Genomic DNA, 20,318 nt, shown 5'->3' on the forward strand with positions numbered 1-20,318 from the left:
GGAATATACTATAAAGCAAATGTACCTCACAGGGCCTGGGTTTCCAAAGCCTTGCGGTTTCAAATATTGACCTTGCAGAGGACTGGAAATTTTCCTCAGGCTATAAAGTCTCTGGTGTAAGATAAAGATTTGTGGCACAGTAAGGTTGCTGGCTCAAGGACAGACTAGTTACTGATTGTTATGTAAAGATACTAAGAAATTGATGTAAGAAGGAATGTTTGCTAAGATCAAGCTTTTGTTGATAGCCTTACTGGAATGTCATCTGGCTTGTTTTACTGAAAGTTACGAGCCTATATTGTTAAACTATAACCCCGCCTATGTCTCTTCCTGTAACTTCCTGGTCTGGAAAATAAATTCAGGAAGAGAACCCCAATTTGGGGTTAATTTCCCAAGGAAGCTATGCCTCTCCCTTGAGCTTTCCGGTGGGAGATTAACCACTTCAGGTTCTCTCACTGCTCAGAAGAGATGGGCTTTGAGTAATCCTTTGCATCTCTGTCACCCAGGGGAAGAGGGGTGACAAATCCTTGGGGGGCGAAGCAACACAAAAGCAACAGGGCATAGCAAGGACAGCTGCCCGGCACCCCAATCAGTGAAGGACCACTCAGAGGAGACTGGTCAGGAATATAGAATTGCATGGGGTGCAGTTTGATGAAAAGACTCAGGCCCAGATCAGAGTTTCTACACAACCCAGGTGCACCAGGTCTCTGGAGAGCTGGAAGTACCTACAAGGTCAACCATTAAAACCTGAGCTGCACAAAAAGTCTTCCCTAGAGAATCAGCAGCAAAGCAGCAATTTAGCTCAACCACACAGCTCAGGTACTTGTCCTACAGGAAGTTGCACCATTTTAGAAGTAAGCAAAGGACAAAAAATTAGTTCCAGCCCAGGCACACTGCCAGTGCCTCGGGCCCATCTGGGGACCTGAGGCTTGGAGCCAGGGATCGGACCCCCCTCCCACAGCCAGGCACACCACCAGCACCAAGGAGCATGCCAAAAACATCAACTCCATGTGGGTGGCCCACCACAGACAACATAATAACCATGGCTGCTGCAAAAGCAGCTGGACACCACAACCTCCACGCAGATGGTCTGCCAGCCACTGGAGTGTATTGACACAAGGAGAGTAACCAGCAGAGACCAAAGAAAAGAAAAGGATGTCTCTCTCCACAAAGCCCATTCCAGAGTGACAGAAGAAGCATCTGCTCTACAATAATATTGGGGGACCTGAACACACCTCTCAGCATTGGACAGATCATTTAGGCAACAAATCAACAGAGTAACCATTACTCTTTCAGAAGGAGAGAAGAAATCTAGGGTTATTAGAGGGGGGAGGGGGGAGACAGAGGGAGACAGGGAGAGATTGGACAAGGGGCATCAAAAATAAGTACCATTTATAACAATATATATGCTAGTAATATTGATTTGATCATCATATGTCAACATTGAACCCCCAAAAATGTATAATCAATTATGATTCAATAAAAATTAAAAACAAAACAAACTAGGTCAAGAAGGAAATCTTAACTAAAATTGAAGTCATATAGATAATATTCTCTGACCATAATACTATAAAAATAGAAATCAACAATAAAAATATAACTTCTAAACCCCTATCCATTTGAGCACAAAAATACTTCTAAACATTCATTGGTTGAAAACAAAAATGTAAAATACAGCTTAAGACATGTTTCAAATCAGGATGTCATTAGATAGGTATAACTTTTACATGAATTTTTTTTCTAAAAATTTTTAAGTTAATATCTGCAAAAATGCCTAATTTTCATACTCCCACCATTATGTTTGTTCACTAAGTTCCATTGTCCACGTTTTTTAAAAGAAATACTAGTTAGAAGATCTCAGCAAATCTAAATTATTGGATCCCAAGAAAATTTATCAGAACTTCCTCTTAACCTTGGCTAATTATCATTGAAGCAAGGTTTCTATCCATTCAGGGACATTTGTATCAAATTTATTACTAAAAGAATTAAAAGTCTAAAATATATTTCATTTTATTAGTAATCAGAAAGAGTGCTATGGATACTGTATTTAAAATCAGTTATATGCCCAGGAACAAAATGTATGGTTTAAGAAAGCAACTTTCTGATCACACATTTCTCTTTAGTAGAGTACATGAGGATAAGAAGTTTACAAAACAGATTTACTTGCCCAAAGTGAAAAATTTTGAATCCATATATTCAAATTTATTTTACCAAGTTTCACTGACAAAATCCTATGCTCCATGCCCTATAGTGAGTTCTGGGGAATCTAGGCTAAATAAAATAAAATAAATAAGTTTCTTGACAAGGAACTCATATTTTTCTGTAAAGGATATTTCTAGTGTTGTGGCTTTGACAACTTAACCTAGGAAGCTGCCTCTGAGTGAGTTAATGAGAAACTCTACTGCATAGGGGTGGCTCCATATTAGACAGTGATAAACAGCTCCAGCCCAAAAATGATGATGAGGATGATGGGGATGACAGTAGTAAATGGTAATAATGGCAGCTAACATCTTCTGGAAGTTTTGTATACCAGGAATTGTGTATTGCACATAGATTATCTCAGTCTGACAACCACCATAGAGTACAAGAGCTATTATTATCTCCAATGTACAAAGGTGGAACCAGGCATAAGAGAGTTCAAATAACATGTCCAAGGTAGGAAAGCTAGAGAATGGCAAAAGCAGGTTCTAAACCCAAGCAGTAGTCTAAATACAGAGCTGGTGCTTTTTAACCACTATTTCATACCACCTACCTATCAAATCCCTTTCATAGAAGTATACACAGCAGGTGAATAAAGAGATGCTGAGCTATTGTCTCAACACAGGATACAGACTGAATATTTGGCTATTCACCTGGCTATTTACATTTCAGTGTATCCTTATAATGAAGCCTTATGTCTGAGGTTAGTCTAGGTGGGTATCCTTCTACCATTTAAACAATCATTTCAATACTTCAAGTAGAAAAGATGAGATCAGAAATACAGAAGAAAAAGGTGATGACAGAAGGGACATGATATTGTATAAAAGGGAAGTGGAATGCTGCAGGAGGATCTAGAATGCAGGTAGAATTCCTAATCCTCCAAGACTAGATAGAAAGAAGAATGTGGATAGAGGGGTTAGGAGGAGGGCAGATGAGAAGAATGGTAGGAAAGGAGAGAGGCATAGTTAAGAAAATTTACCCCCAGTGGTTTTTCTCTGTGTTCAGTGAAGAGCTAAATATACAATTGTATGCACATTAACCCATTTTGTTTCTTCTGTAATCTACAAAGAGTATAAAATCTTTTTTCTTAGAGAGTCCTACCCAGTGACTTTCTGGCTAAATTCAACAACTTTTCTCTTGCCCCCTTTTCCATGAAAGATTTTTTTAACTGTATCTCTGTACTCAATATAGTGAAACTCCATTGTACTAAAACTCATAACTTACATGAGCTTTTCAATGAGGGAGAGAGAATTAAAATTGAGTGCCAGACATGGTGCTAGGTCTTTAAATATGTCCTCATAATTATTCCTCACAAAACCCAAAGAAGCAGATACCTTGGTTTCAGATAAGAGAACTGAAGGCCAGAGAGATTAAGTAGTTTGAGTACAGTCACAGTTAGCAAGAAGCAATGAAATAAAAATGAGACAGTCTATGGGAGTCCAACCCTCATGCTCTTCCCACCATATACACATGAAGCTTACCGTTGTCCAACAGATCCTGATTCAATAAAAGCAATCTTATCCTGAGACTAAATTAGAAGTCGTTTTTAAAACACACAGACTTTTACACTAAAATATGAACTAAAAACATATTTGTTTGCAACCTTTTACCAGAGGGCCACCACTTTCTCTTTAAGCAACTCTGCCAATTGGACAAGTCACTTTTCTACATAAACCACATCTATGAGATATTATCTCTGGGTTTTCAGTTTTAGTTTCTTTTAAAAAAAAAAGCAACAACCTAGACACTATTAAGGCAATCTGAATTCAGAATCTTCCCAGATTTGATTTTTTCCACCTATTTCACCTGTTCCAAACTCAATAGCTATTAGTACTTTACAGTTTTATTCAAAGCTTTCAACTGAGCTTTTGTGGGAACTGTCTTTTCATACTTATATTTCCTATGTTTGCATAAATTATAATTAAATTATATAATGTAACAATTTTAATGAGTAGAAATGGATTTGGGAAGAAGCCCACTGGTTTCTGATAAAGATATAACTGAAGTGGTGGGAGCAGAAATATTCAAATGTTTGAGAGAGCAATCAATACACACTGGGAGGTCATGGACATTGGCAGGACGTTTTCCAGAAGAAACAGAACATCAGTGATTCTAGGAAGCCAGAGAAGCGTGATCAAATTAAGAGAACTTCTACTATAATTCTGAACTAGGTGAGGGTTCTAATCTATTGTACACACAGAAGAAAACGGCAGAGAATATTCAAGAGGCAGACCTACTAAAAGATTGTCAGGGAGAAAAGAGAGAAACTTTGTCTTAAAATTTTCAAATAATTAGTTACAAAGAAAGAAATTACAGCTACCATTACAGGCAAAATATTGGCCCCCAGAAGCATATGAAAAATAGAGGAAGAGGTGATACGAGTATATAAACAGGAAAGTGTGTACAGACAAGTGAACCAAAATCTATCCAGGTGGAGAGAACAAGATGTGGGTATCTTTGTCAGTAGTTATACTAAAGTGCTCATTTTTCTTTTTTTTTTTCATGTATGTGTGCCTCTATAAAATACACACATATATGTATATGTATGTATTATACGTTATATATGTATATATACACACATATACTGTCATAGAATAAAATCTAGGCTCTATGTACTTTTCATAGTTCTATCACGTTTCTAACTCCTCTGCATATTTTTTCCACTTCTAGAAAGCTAGTGAAGGCTAGGCATGAGTCTTCTCCCTAGTTACCCAAGTAATCCACAAGACATTCTACTTTGTTGTCACAAGTTTTAACTGTGGACATATACCAAGACTTCATCCTTAGAATTGGACTTTTCAAGGTCTCAGGCAGGTGGTCATCCAGCCCGTTTGAGCATTTCAGTGGCTAGAAGTCCCCTAAGCCATGTGGCAGCCTATTTTTTTTTTTTTTTTTTTTTTTTTAAAAGATGACCGGTAAGGGGATCTTAACCCTTGACTTGGTGTTGTGAGCACCACGCTCAGCCAGTGAGCGAACTGGCCCTCCGTATATGGGATCCGAACCCGGGGCCTTGGTGTTCTCAGCACCACACTCTCCCGAGTGAGCCACGGGCCGGCCCAGCAGCCTATTTTGTTGCCAGATTGTTTGAATTGTAGAAAGTTCTCCCTTATGCTGAGCCAAAATCTGCCCCCTGTCACTTGCTCCCATTCACCCCAGTTCTGTCCTCAGCAGCTACAGGGAATAAGTCAACACCCCCTCCAATGTGACAGCATACAAACACTTGAAGATAATCACCATACCCTAAATCTCCTCTCATCCAGGCTACATGTCTTCATCAGAAGACACAGCTTTCAGCATGGCCCCCATACCTAAGAGGGGAGGGGAGCACTCACCACACTTCACCATTCCTACTTCATAGCACTTCCGAAGTCGGCAGGCCTGGCAGCTCTTGCGTCGGTTCTTATCTATTGTGCACTGATTAGTAGCTGGACAAATATAATCATTATGTCCTATAGCAGAGTGAAAAAAGAAAGGGAGGTTATTGTCACAATATCTTGGTTAAATCTCTTCCTGATCAACAACACTGATGACACTACCCAGCTGAGAGTCAGGGGACATCTTCTTAACAGGTACAGGTACAAGTAATTTTACAAGCAAGATTAAGTGGCATTGTTGCCTTGTTAATAAGTAAAGGAGACCTAGGAATATTTCAATATCCTATTTTTTGATTAATATATTATTCTCTGCATATTCCTAGAATTCTCAAGAGATACATTCAGAAATATTCTCCTTTGGACATGGAAAGTCAGAGAGTCACATGAAATTGATTTGCTTCAAATCACAGAACTCCTTAAGAATTATACTTGTGTCTCAAGTCACCAAATTCAACTGCTTACGTTCTCTTACATATATCCCTCTTTGGGATTTAATGTAACATTTTTACGGGAATTCATAGTCAACTAAACTAAACCAAAAGGCAATCTAAATAAAAACAGAAAGTACTGCTGCTTGACAATAGTTGTGGTGGATTAGATTGTTGTTCTCAATTCTTTCCCCTCTCCCTCAGCCTCGGGACCCTGCAGTGTGCTAGACTGGGCAAAATATACTCCCCCACCATTTGATGTTGGGTGTGGCTACAGGACTTTCTGTAGCCAATGGTATGTTAATAGATGTGCTAATCCCACAGTTTGGCTTGGCCTCTTGAACTCCTATGAGGTAGCTACTAGTCCAAGGACAATCTGGGGACACATATAACAGACCTGAACTCAGCCCAAAGTCCAGAGGCAAGCCTTATGAAGTGGAGCTACCCTAACCAATTCAAAGACTCATAAGTATAAAAAATATTGCTCATTGTAGGAAGACACTAAGATTTTGAAGTTGTCTGTTATATAGCAACTTCTAACTAAGACAGTGGCACTTTTAATTCTTTTATGTAAGGAAGAGATAAGAAAGTTTACATTTCAAAAATCATTATTTCAAATGCAGTATGGAGAATGGATTAGAGGCACCAAAAGGAATGGAGGCCAGGAGACCAGGTGAGGGCCTGCTGTGGTTGTGCAAATGAGAGGGGCTGTCTGGATTGGTTCTTGGCAGGAAGGAAGAAGAAAGCTACATGGGTCTGAGAGAGGTTTAGGAAATAGAAATTACAATAAAATACATAAAAAGAGAAAGCAAATAGGGTATTTAGGTGCCTTTATTTCCTCATTGTGTCTTTCTAATAAACAATATGGCCTAAACTTCTTACATTAAGCCTATAGTGGGCCAGAATTTTAATGTGGAGAATAAATGAATCTCAATGATAAATGAAATGAGCATGTCATAAAAATAAGTCACAAAAGAACATATAGAAGATTACATTTACATAAAGTCCGAAAATAGAGAAAACAAAGCTACAGTGCTAGGGATGCATGCATAAGTGGTAAGACCATAGCAAGGAAGGCAGAAGATAGGACTCTGGAGGGAAGGAAGGAGCTGTGACTGGATGGACCATCCAGAGGGATTCTGGGACACTGCAAAATCCTATTTAATTGTCTGAACACTAGTTACAGAGGGATTTGCTTTATAATTGTTCTTTAAACTGGACATGCTACATGCAGAATTCTACATATATGTTAGCCCACAACGTAAAGGCAATTAAAAAGCAAACTCTAACCTTGTAACAGTCTACATGAATCTCTCACGTAGCAAAGAAGATGTATGTGAAGTACAACTATGTTTTTCAAACTTTTCTTAGGCTCCTTTTCTTTTTTAATACCTAAATTAAACTACAGTTAAAATTGTTTTATTAAAAACAATAGCATCTCTAGTATGGTTCCATTTTATTAAAGTACTTTGATCTATCATCTTTATATATGAGGACAGAGCTGGAAGGCTCATCACCAACATGAACAATTATTTCTGCGTGATAGAATTTGGGGTGATTTAACTTCCTTCTGTGTGGCATTTTTCTGCATAGTTCAAATGTTTTATAATGAGCATATATTATCTTTACAAAAGTGAAGTGGGTTATTTCTTCAGTTAATAATGCTCTTGTGAGCAGGGTGAGGAGAAGGCCTATGCAGGGACATGGGGGAGGTGGTGATGGACCCTGAGTAGGGTGAAGAAAGCTTCTCTGTGGGGCAGTCTCCAGTGCTGGGTATTGAAGCCCAAGTGGGATGAAGAATGTGTCCACCTGAAGGAGGGACAATGGCAGCAACAGAGAAAATTTTGTCATAAATAGGTATGATCAAATATTAAGAATCACAGGAGCCAGGTTCCTCATGTTACAGAAAGGAGACACAAATATGGAAAGGGAGAAAATTAGAACAAATCTCATGATACTGAGTTGGAATCCAAGATATTAGGGTGAATATATGGTTTTCAATACATAAAAATATAGAAACACAGAAGTATGTCTGTACATGTATGCATATACATACATAAATATATTCTGTAACTATCCCCAGAGAGGGCCTGGGAATAGGGACATCAGCAATGAGCAAACTAGCACCCAGACACTGGTTTACAAATAACATTCTTCGCTAAGAGGAAACAAGGCTCTGTGGAGAAATAACTTATTCTAGGACTGTGGCAGCTAAAGTACAAGAAAAGCTGAAACATTTTGCTGTGCCAGGAAGTAAAGAAATTATGAGTACATGTCAAAAAAGATACAGAAGCCAGTAAATGGGCTTCTACTGGCCAAATCTAAGACACTCTGGACATCAAAATAATAATGGTAGTGACAGACAGTAACCCACTGCAAAAAATAGGAAATTATAAATTATCCTAATATAAATTAATTAATTGAAGGTTTAATGAGGAATGGTATATTTACATAGTCTCAAAGATCTCCCAACAAAAATACTAATTATGAAGGGAAAAAGAGTAATTTTACAGAATAGAAGCCTAGTAGACATAACCTTAATCAAATAATCAAAGTGAACATCGCTAGTAATGGGACAAACTGAAATCACATACCACATGAAAAGAGCCAGAGAGATGAATACAGCATCATTTCTGTGATATTCCTGCCAATAATGTGTAGGCTGAATCTAACAATGAGGGAACATCACACAAACCCAAAGTGAGGGACACTGTACAAAATAACTGGCCTTACATCTTCAAAAGTGTCAAGATGATGAAAATCAAGGAAAGACTGAGGAACTATTCAGGCTAGAAACATAACAAAAAGCAAAGTGTGATTCTGAACTGGATCTTTTTGCTGTGAGGGCTCTACTGAGAAAACTGACAAAACTTGAATGGAGTCTGAGGATTAGATGGTAGTAATGTATCAATTTTGATGGTTATATGTTGTGGCTATCTAGGAAATACATGTTAAAGTATTTGGGGGTGATGGGACATAATGTTGGCAACTCATTCTCAAATGATTCCAGGACAAAAACTTCTTTATATTGCATATGCACATTTTCTGTAAGTTTGAGACTCATATTTAAAAAAAGTTTCCAGTGGCTCCCCAAGCAATGTGGCTGCTTATTCATTCAAATACAGATATATACAAATAAATATTCAAGTGCATATAAATTGAAATTTATCTGTATTTCAGATGTTATTGTTTTAATTTTTTGAAATTAACTTTCCTTTTCCCAACTCATCAGATTTTAAAGAACATTCCTCAAAAGACATGTTTCTATTTGGATCATAATCAAATTTTATAATTTTGACTTTAAATAGGTTCTAATAATGTTTGCTCAACAAAACACAAATTGAAATTCAGTTGTTTGTAGGGCCAGCCTGTGGCTCACTTGGGAGAGTGTGGTGCTGATAACACCAAGGCCAAGGGTTCAGATCCCTATATAGGGATGGCCGTTAGCTTACTTAGGAGAGCGTGGTACTGACAACACCAAGTCAAGGGTTAAGAACCCCTTACTGGTCATCTTTAAAAAAAAAAAAAAAGAAAAGAAATTCACTTGTTTGTGGCTCCACGACCATGCCCTGAGTTGGCCTGGGCTACCAGAAAAGGTGCAGACTACATAGTTCTAGGAGTAGTAAGACACTTCCCCCCAGAGATGCAAAAACCTCTCTCTCATTGACACTCCCCAGGGCCATTTGCAGGAAGCAATGTCTGCCCAGGCTGACATACCAACATATCTGACTATCCCCTGATTTCCAATACCTTTCATCAACATTTCATTAATCCTATCACTTCCCTATAAAGAGATATGATCCCTGTTTTACAAATGAAAAAAATTTAAGCTCAGTTCAATAACCTCCTTAAGGTTGTTGTCTTAGTTTTCTATGCTGCATAACAAATTTGCATAAATTTAGCAGCTTGAAACAAAACAAATCTATTATCTCATCAATTTCATGAGTCAGAAATCAGGCACAGCTAAGCTGGATAATATACTAAGGATATTACAAGACTGCAATCAAGATATTAGCTCATCTGAAGCTCAGAGTCCTCTTCCATGCTCATTCAAGCTGTTGACAGAATCAGTTCCCTGTGGTTGTAGGACTGAGGTCCCCATTTCATGCTAGCTATGGGTGCACACTGCTCTCAGCTCCTAGAGGTACCTGCAGTTACTTGCCCAGTGGCAGTTCGCAATGTGATGTCTGCTTTCTTCCAGGCCAGGAGGAATGCATCTCTCTGACTTCTAATCTATCTCCAGTCTGCTGGGATGGAATTTATACAATCATAGCATAATCTGAGAGTGACTATCCAAACACTATATATAATGCTATATAATGTAACCTAACAAAGGGAGCAACCTTCTCATCATACTCATAGGTTCTACCTATGCCCAAGGGTAGGTATGTTATAAAATTTTTTAAAGGAATAGGTAGTTATCTTGTTATTGCTTTTTTTTCCTCAGAGTTTACTTTAGAAGATAGTTTTACTTTTAAAAAAGGATCAGAAAGCATGATGTGAACACACACAATAAAAATAGTCTAGAACATTTTATACAAGAAAGTCATGGAGATTCACTTCACTTCTGGCCCCACCCAAGAAATCCTCCTCAAACCGTGCCAACTATTTCAATGGTTAAAATGGTTTTCTTGTCTCATGCAATAGTTTCAGAAGCATGCTACTCCATGCTAACAAAACCGAGAGAAAACTTCAAAGCAAAATATGTAGTTAATTCTTTAGTTAATATATAAAACTTCGCAGAAAAAATGTGCTTTTTTGATACAAAACATAAAATGCTATCTTTGTTTTCTCTGCAAAATGATTGAGTCTGTTTGAACACCTATTATCATTCATATTCAGCTTCATTGTAGACAAAGAAACAGCACTGGGCTTGGAATCAGAAGATCTGAATTTCATTTCACCTCAGCCTTCCAGTTTTCTTATTTTAAAAATAGAGCAATGTTTATCACCCACACTCTCCCTAGCATTCTTACATCTCAACAGCAGGCATCTACCTGTTCCCTCAGGACAACATTCATGAGTTCAAGGTCAAAGAAATTCTAAGATAACAGAGTATATGTCTCCAAAGTAATAATCTTTTACAAAACCTATGGGTTGTTACAGGTTCCCAATGAAAGCTCAGCCTCTACAGTCTTAAGAAATAAAGAGTTGATCTATGAGCACCAGTCAAATAGATTTTAAACTGTAAAAGAATAATGAAAAAGGGTCACTATAAATATCAAAATGAAAGTAAATAGCACAATATAAAAGTAATAATTACTATTTATAGATATAAGATAAATAGCCAAAAGAATAAAATTTCTGGAAATACCATTGAGAAATGTTCTGGATACATATTATAAAAACTAAAAAAACTTTATAAGATATACAAAAGACCTAAATTAATGGAGGCATGTTTCCTCATGTGAAGACTATTACAAAGATTCCTTTCAAAATAATTCTTAGATTTAACAAAATGTCCACTTTTCTTAACTTTTAGGATGGGAGGCCACTTAATAAAATTATTTTAACATTCCTATGGACAAATAAACAGGAGAAAATGGCCAGGACATTTAAAAATAGGAGATATTTGTACTGGCAGGTGTGAAAATGCCTTATAAAACTAAAATAGTTAAAATAATGTAGTACTTATATGAGAATGAAAAGATAAATAAAAGGAACAGTCAGATTAAAACACTATTATATACAAAAACTAAATATATCATATACATAGAAACAAAAATAAGTGGAAACATAAAAAGATGCTCAAAATCATTGGTAATCAGAGAAATGCAAATTAAAACCACAATGAGATACTACTACATACCCATTAGAATGGCTAAAATTTAAAAGACTAACAATCTCCAGTTTTGGCAAGGATGTGGACCAACTGGAACTCTCATACATTGTTTTCTAGAACACAAAATGGCCCAGCCACCTTGGAAAACAGTTTGTAAGTTTCTAATAAAGTTTAACATACACTTATCATATGACCAGCAATTTTACACCTAGGTACACATGAGAAACAAAAGCATATGTCTGCACAGAGAGATTCACATTAATGTTCATAGCAGTTTTATTCAAAATATCATAAAACTGGAAACAACCCAAATGAATGAACAAACTATTGTATATCTATACACTGGAATATTACTCAGCAACAAAAAGGAATAAACTATTGACACATGCAACAACACAGATAAATTATAAAAGCATCACGATAAGTGAAAGAAGCTGAATATAAATGATTATATATTTTATGATTCCATTATATAACATTCTACAAAAAATAAAACTATAGGGACATAAAATAGTTCATTGGTCCCCAGGCCCTGAGAAATTTGGGAGAAATTGGCTGAAATAAACACAAGGGAACTTTTTAGGATGATGATAACATTCATATCTTAATTATGTTGGTGTTTACATGACTACATATATTTCCAAAACTCATAAACTGATATAATTAAAATAGGTAAAATTTCTTATATGTAAATTATATCTCAAACTCAACCTAAGAAAAATCAGCTCCCACATTTTAAGCCAATGAAAAATAGATGAATTTATTCAATAAAATGATATGGAAAAATGAACTATTTAGAGATAAATACATTTGATTCTTATTTCAGCCAGTATATACCACAATAAATGCCTTTTGAATTAAATAATGAAATGTAAAGACAAGCTATTAAATAACAAAACAGAGGTAGAATTTTATATAATGTTTGAATGTGAAAGGACTTTTTAGGCTTAAAAATTATACACAAAACTACTGAAGTTGGCAATATTTGACTAAAGATTAAATATTTCTGCATGTCAAACTTCAGAGTCAACTGGACAAAAAATTGTCACACATATGATACAAGATTAATACACTAATATAACACACAATAATTTATAAGGAAAATGTCAGAACCCAATAGAAAAATGGGCAAAATCTCTGAATAAAGAAGGCAAAAGAGGAAATACAAATGGCAGATAAATTTATGGGAAACCATTTACCTCATTAATAAAGCCAAGCAAATTAAAAAACAAAAGACACCATATGTCACCTATAAACCAAGCAAGATTTTTTACTTTTTAATGATAAGACTCAGTGCTACCAAGAGTTTGGTAAAACCAGTACTTATACACTGCTGGTGAAAGAATAAGTTTGATCAACCTTTCTCAGAAACACTTGAAAACACCTGTTGAGAATTTTAAACATTAATACACTTTGACCCTATATATTTCCTTTAAAAATGTAAAATAACTAGAAATTTGTTTAAATTTTCATGAACAAACATTAATCACAGCTTTATTTAAAACAACAAAAATAAGTGACAACAAGTTCTTCAACTATAAAGAGTTAAATTAAGTCTATCCGTAAGATAGAATATTACTCAGTTATGAGAATGGTTTCTGGAAATTTAACATCATGGGGAAATGCTTACCAAACAATATTGAGTGAAAAAGATTACAAAACTCTATGCATAGTATGATACCAATTAATTTTTAAAATCACCAAAGATTTTTCGAGCAGCAGCAGTAAACAAAATGGACAAAAATCCTTGCCCTCATAGAATTTATAATCTATTGTTCTTGTTCATCATTATGTCTGTGGAACCTAGTACAGTGCTCAATTAATATTTGTTAAATGAATACCAATAGAAAGAGAAAAAAAAGTAAAGAAAAAGTTTGAAAACTAAGCCATGCCTTAATCTAGACCAGAAGAAGTGACGAGGAGCCTCCCTATGTCCCCCTTCCTCTATGCTCCATAACTTAGGAGAGAAACAGCAGCATTTGTCACTCTGATGGCAATTCATGTGTGAGGAAGCCAGTGAGGTAAGTATTAATGGAATGCCAGGCACTACACAGCTTCTAGTGCACTTGTACAGTGAATGGGACAGAAATATGAATAAGATATGGTCAAGTGGCTTACAAATCAGGTTGGCAAGACAAGTTTAAAATTATAAAAATAAAAGAATGTTAATGCAATTCACTTCTCAAGTTAACAGTGTACCATGACCTATTTGAGACAATTTTAAAGAATTAAGTGGCCATTTTCAGTTACTGCAATGCATTTGTATCAAAAAATATGAAGGGTCCAAAGAAAGGATCATTTAGGCATTATAATGGTTAATTACAGGTATCAACTTGACTAGATTAAAGAATACATAGAAACGTGGAAAAGCATTATTTTGGGGTGTGTCTATGAGGGTGTTTCTGGAAGAGATTAGCATGTAAGCCTGAGTAGACTGGGTAGAAAAAATTCACCCTCAATATGGATGGCCACCATCCAATTTGCTCGGGGCCTGGAGAGAACAAAAACAGAAGAAGAGGCAAATCTCTCATTCTTTTTCCACTGGAGCTGGGATATACTCTTCTCTCTTGTTCATGGACATCTGAACTCGAGACTCTGCAGTCTTTGGGATCCAGGACCCACATCAGTGGCACCCTGGCTTGCAGGCCTTTGGCCTCGAACTGAGAATCACAACATCAGCTTCCCTAGTTCATAACTTTTAAGTTCCACATTCCATAAAGCCCTTGGCCATGAACACAAATGCAGCCAAGTTCTTTGCAACTCTATAACAAAAGTGACTTTTTTTCTCTAGTTTCCACTAAGCTCTTTCTCATTTCCATCTGAGGTCTTTACTGTCTATATTTCTATCAACATTCTCATCACCACCACTTAGCCAGTCTCCAAGAGGTTCCAAATTTTCCCTAGTCTACTTGTCTTCTAAGTCCTCACCAGAATCAAGGCATTCTCTAACCTGCTCCTCCAAATTCTTCCAGTGTCTGCCGATCACTCAGTTCCAAAGCTGCTTCCACATTTTCAGGTATTCATTATAAGCAACACCCCAATTTTCTGCATGAATCTGTTCCTGTTGCTTAAAACGGAATACCTGAAACTGGGTAATTTATAAAGGAATGAAATTTATTTCACGTAGTTTCAGAGGCTGGGAAGTCCAAAGTCCAGGGAATATATCTGGTAAGGGGTGACCCTCCATAGCAACTTGGGGCATCACATGGCAAGAATGGGCTAAGCAAGAAAGAACTTTCTCACTCGCTTTCCTTATAAAGCCATCAAAACCACACCCACTAAATCATCAATGGATTAATCCATTCACAAGGGCACAGTCTGCACAATCTATTCACCTCTTAAAAGCCTGGCTTTCAAATACCACAGTTGGATTTCCCATCCTCTTAACACTCTTACAGTGGGTGTCAAGTTTCCAATATGTGAACTTTCAGGGGACACATGTGACCCATAGCAGGCATTAAACAACTGTAAGAGCATTAACTCTTTCCCTTTGCACACCTGACATTCCTGACTGATGCAGTAGGAGTGAGATGGGGAAAGCAGAGCAAACTTGCCTTCATCTGTTATCAGCTTTAGTCTCAGCATTCATAGATATTTCAAGCAGACAGATGTTTCCCCAACAGCAAAAAAGAAGAATCTCTTTTTAAAAGATGTAGTTAGTTGTAGTAGGTCAAAATCTCCTTAAGGGGTAAAATTCTGGAACCTCAGCATCTTGCTATAAAATTTTCATCATATCAAGAATTCAGTTCTGAATTTCAGAAAATTGAGTTGTTTGTATCATATATAGCAGGGAACTGGTCCTAGCCTTATAATCTGCTACAATGATCATAAATAAAAATATTGAAGCACTGAATGTGTTTTCACATAATCAACCTCATTTCATCTCTAGAGCAACTCTCTGTACCTCCATTTCACAGAGGAGGAAATGGGCTGGGAGGTGAAGTTATAGAGCTAGTAAGTAGAAGATATAGGACAAACGGGGTTATCCATACAAGGTAGATTTCAGGGGATATGTAGGAAGGTGACTCTTCTTCACTACCGACATTCTACTCCTCACTACCCTCTGGATTCTATCAGTGTTTTTCTGCTTGAGGTAAAATGTCCTCTTAACCTACAGTTATCAGTGGGTGAATTAATTTAGTAAATTTCTATTTTTCACTTGTACACTATGAATTCCCTTAAGGTTACTTTTCTCAACTAGTTAAGAACAAGACACTGAGGCTTTTACAGAAGAGGGAAGGTAGCTCTACAATGGGAATATAGGACATTGCCAGAGATGGGGTGGTTGAGGGAAAGGTTATGGGGCAGAGAGACAGAAGACAGCACAGGTAAACAAGAAAGTGACTTCAGCAAATCAGGCAAGGGAGGGAGAGCATGGCAAGGACAAGTGCACAGAGATGGGCTGACTGGCCTTGAAACGAGGTATATGCAACTTGAAGTTGATTAAAAACAAAACAAAACAAAAATCTAGCCCAGAAGGAATTTGGAGAAGGTTAGGGAAATAGTCTAAAACCAGACCAGATAACAAGGGCATTGTGAACAGAGGCTCTACTAGTCCAGGGGAAAACATGCCTCTAGATCATTTCTCAAAGTCCACTGCAAGTGAATGTCTGATTTCTGACCATTTTCATAAAATGTATCTATTCTCTCTTCCTCAGAAGCCAGCCCACTATTGTGACTGTTAAGTATACAATATATTCAACTTTAGTCAAAGGAAGAAACAATCTTTGCAACTCCTAATGAGCACACATTTAACGCAAACAATATCATCACAAGGTTGCAACTAGACATCTTTTCCCCAACCCCTAGGTGGGTGAAGGTGGGGGCAAGACCCATTTGAGTTGGCTGTATAATCTTGGGGCTCTGGGGTAAAAATCTACAATTAAAGATAAAATGCTGCACATGAAACAATCCACTCCACCACCCAACCCACTCCCAAAAACACATGATCCTCTAAACTGCTCATTAAGTACTTCGTGTACCAAACAGGCCAATAATGAGACTTGTGCTAGGTCATCTCTGCAAAATTGTTTGAAAACAAAAGTGGAAAACCAAAGAAGCAGTTAACAATATTCTTGTACCTTGAATGCTTCTTTTAAAAAAGGCCTTACATCCTTCACACGACCAGACTCCATAGTGATATCCTGATGCGTAATCGCTGCAGACTGCACAGAAGTGGGCATCCCTCTTTGAACTTGGACTACTAACAGGGCTGGTGCAACTGCTCCCACTAACCTTCCTTTTCAGTGTCTCTCTGGGGAGCAAAGAAAATATCCATAGTAAAAGAGCATAAAAGGGAAAGTTAGGGCTTTCTTGGAAAAAAAAATAGCATAACATCACCTAATTTAATCTCTTTTCCCCCAGGGCTCATCATAAACATATTCCAGGAAATCTGATAGAGCAAAACCTTAAATACTGATATCAGATTTATGAAGAGTTATGAAGAGCCACAGTGTGGGGAATGACTAATGTTTGAAAGTGGTTAGGCGAGTTTACGTCCATCCATGCAGTGCTGATGAGCACTAGTTGCAGCACTACAGAAAGGTCTGTTGTAGCCATGGCAGGGGGTAAGTTGAGGGGGGAACTACTCTGAGTATAAAAAGAAGCAGCCAGATCAAATCTTACCCACAGGTCTGAGCCACAAGCAAGATATGCAATGGCCTCCCACAATTCCTAAAGTTCATCAGCGCTGCATGATAGGCCTGAACTCACATAACCACTTCCAAACATCAGTCATTTCCCAACAGTGTTGCTGAGTTTTCCATTTAAGTGGAGGACAAAAATCTTTCAGTCTGCAATGTCAGATAAACGTCTAGATTGAAAATAACTTTAAGAGGAGTTACAATGAATTTTAAGTTAGATTAAGATGAATGCTATACTCTGGTTAAAGAGGGAGAGGGAGGAAGGGAAGAGAAGAGGAAAGAGAGAGAGAGAAGAAAAAACAGAGAAAAGAGAGAGGAGAGAGTGGGCAATTGCCTGTCTTGAGAAGGCTTTGAAGGAAGCAAAGGCTCAGTGCTAGATGAGTGGCAAGGGGTTCCATGGGGGAAGGGAGAGCCCCGCAAGGGAGCATTGGAGAGCACCAAAAACAAACCTGGCTAGTTCCTAATTTTGCTAGGGCATGTTTCTTTTGGAAAGAAAATGGTAGAGGTATTATTGGTTTACAAATGAAGGTAATTATACTATGCTTTAATTTGCCCAAATATTAGCAGAACTTTGATTAGAATCCATGCTCAGAAACAAAATATTTCTTCCTTTAAAGGCTGAATTAAAAATACTACTTTAAAAAAGTTATCCACAATTTTTATATTCTCTTTTGCTTTACCAATAAATAGTTTTTTAAAAAGAAAAATAAAATTACTGTGTAATATTGCTTTCTCAAATGTTTATGACAACATTTGAAAGTAATGAATTCCAATATCCAATATGCTCTTTTAGAAGTTTACCTCCCACTTCCCCTTCCTCCTCTACATTCTTTCCTTCCATGGCCATAATTATCATTTAAAATATTAAAAATTAGACTGAAATAATCCACCATGTTGTCTTACATTTAAAGGGTACAAATATTCTTTTTAATTTCAGGAAATTTTAATTGAAGTCTACATTTAAGTAGTTTTCCACCTTTATAAAATATTATTATTTTAGGTCATTGTTTAAAAGCTTATACCTTTTGTCTTTTCAGGCTTTACATGTCTAGTATCTCACTTAAGCTGTAATATTGCCACAGTTGCTTTTATCCTGTAAACAATTTATCATGAACACTAAATTATGATTTCACTCTCAGATAATAAGACCCTAACCTGAAAGTAAACTAAAAATTTATTTTTCAAACCCAAATATCTTCATCAAAAGAAAAATTATTTAAGTTTAATCTTTATTATATAAAGACAAGTGTCATGATAGTGAATTCTCCCCACAACACCGATCTATAAGCACAACTTTTTAATGAGGACTAGAATATCAGAATAGGGTCAGGGCATAATATGTTTTAGGTGCTATAAGTCATCTATGTAACTAATAAAAGAAAGATATATATATATATCATATATATATATGATATATATATATATAGATCTTTATTTTCACTAAATCATAAAGTGACTTGAATAGTGCCCATGAACTACACTTCAGAGTGAAGAATGGATTTACCTGTTTATAGGTAAGGTGTGTTCTAGCGATCTTGCTTCACACCAAGGACTCTTTTGAGGTTCTGCATACAAAAGTGATGACTGGCGATGGATCGCTAAAGGAGAGAGGTGCCCAGGAGTTGTCCACAACACATTTGGGCTTGTGGTCTGTTGACCAGGCCCACCTTCCGAGTTATTGGCACTGTTGGGAACACTGTAATTCGTTGCAGCAGCGCTATAGAATGTTATGGCTGAATACTCATCTTGGTTCTCTACATAGGAGGAAGGAATATATATGGGGCCATGATCCAGGGGTAGGACAGATTGACTACAGCTGTAGGAGGCAGGAGAATTAAGGCTAGATGGTGAATTTTTGATATCCATATCTTGAATAGGTAACTGCCGAGAAAACTCCTTGTGAGAAGAGGCACAAAGAGACATTATGATATCCTCAAAGACTCATGGGCAGGTATAATGGCTGCAAAGAAAAACAAGACATTGCTAAGTTAGAGCTACAGGCATAACTATTAAAAAGTGTTCAAATATTAAAAAACAAAAACATACCCACATTTGTATGGGATTGCAAATATATCCCAAAAGATATACACAACAATATTAATCTCAGAGGGGTGGGAATGTGAGGCATGGAACTCTCATTTTCTACTTCATTCACTTCTCTATTGCTTTTTTGTTGTTGTTAACCACAAGAATTTTTTAACCACAAGGATTTATTATAAAACACTCTTTAAAATTTAAAACACAGGATTAAATTAAAATGTCAGTAAGTGTTTTTTCTAGAACTAAGTAAGTTTATTTGAAAGTCCTTATGGAAAAACAAGAAGGAATAACCAGGTAAACTCTAAAAGAGAAGGTCAATTATCAGGGCTAGCATTAACAGATATTCAAATACACTATGAATCCCCGATAATAAAAAACTATGCTCTTTAGCACATGGATAGACTGACCAATTTAACTGTTAGTTATCAGTCTATTGCCTCAGCTTTGAATGATACACAACGGAGTTCCTTGGAGTATTTAAAGTGGGCGCAATGTCAAGCTTTCTCAGCAGAGGGCGCTGGAGGGACGCTGCAGGAGGAAGAGGCTGCTGGAATTTCTGGCCCCCGCGGAGGTTGGCAGCATGTGAGAATCCAACGTGGAGCCTCCCCCAGCCAGCCACAGATCCAGAACTAGGTCCCTCTGCAACCCTGCAGCCTCAACGTGGCGATAGCCTTTCCGCAGTCACCTGTCCGAACTGTGGCTCAAAGGGTCACACACCGCGGAGTCATTCATTGTGCAAGACTCGGCATCCTGCGCGACCTGCGCGCTCTGAAGACCTTCTGTCCCCGAATACACCTGGACTCCCACTGCACACCCACACCACCGGTTGCTGATCACCAGCTGCCTGCTTGCAGTT

At 37.2% G+C, this 20,318-nt stretch overlaps 1 protein-coding gene across 2 annotated transcripts in view; it reads right to left on the bottom strand.

Annotated features, from left to right (window-relative positions):
* ESR2 (estrogen receptor 2) overlaps nucleotides 1-19,345 on the bottom strand; it is a 51,294-nt gene extending 31,949 nt beyond the window's left edge. The window contains exons 1-3 of one of the 2 annotated variants that reach the window (XM_063090985.1): nucleotides 18,927-19,345; nucleotides 16,862-17,034; nucleotides 5,529-5,645 (exon numbers count right to left, since the gene is read on the bottom strand). In XM_063090985.1, the coding sequence (XP_062947055.1) occupies nucleotides 5,529-5,645; nucleotides 16,862-17,034; nucleotides 18,927-19,345 (709 nt within the window). The remainder of the gene's footprint in view (nucleotides 1-5,528; nucleotides 5,646-16,861; nucleotides 17,035-18,926) is intronic. The other variant, XM_063090986.1, reaches the window with a different exon arrangement.
* Between the last annotated feature and the right edge of the window lie 973 nt (nucleotides 19,346-20,318).

The sequence above is a fragment of the Cynocephalus volans genome, chromosome 3 (genome assembly GCF_027409185.1).
Source record: "Cynocephalus volans isolate mCynVol1 chromosome 3, mCynVol1.pri, whole genome shotgun sequence".
NCBI lineage: Eukaryota > Metazoa > Chordata > Mammalia > Dermoptera > Cynocephalidae > Cynocephalus > Cynocephalus volans.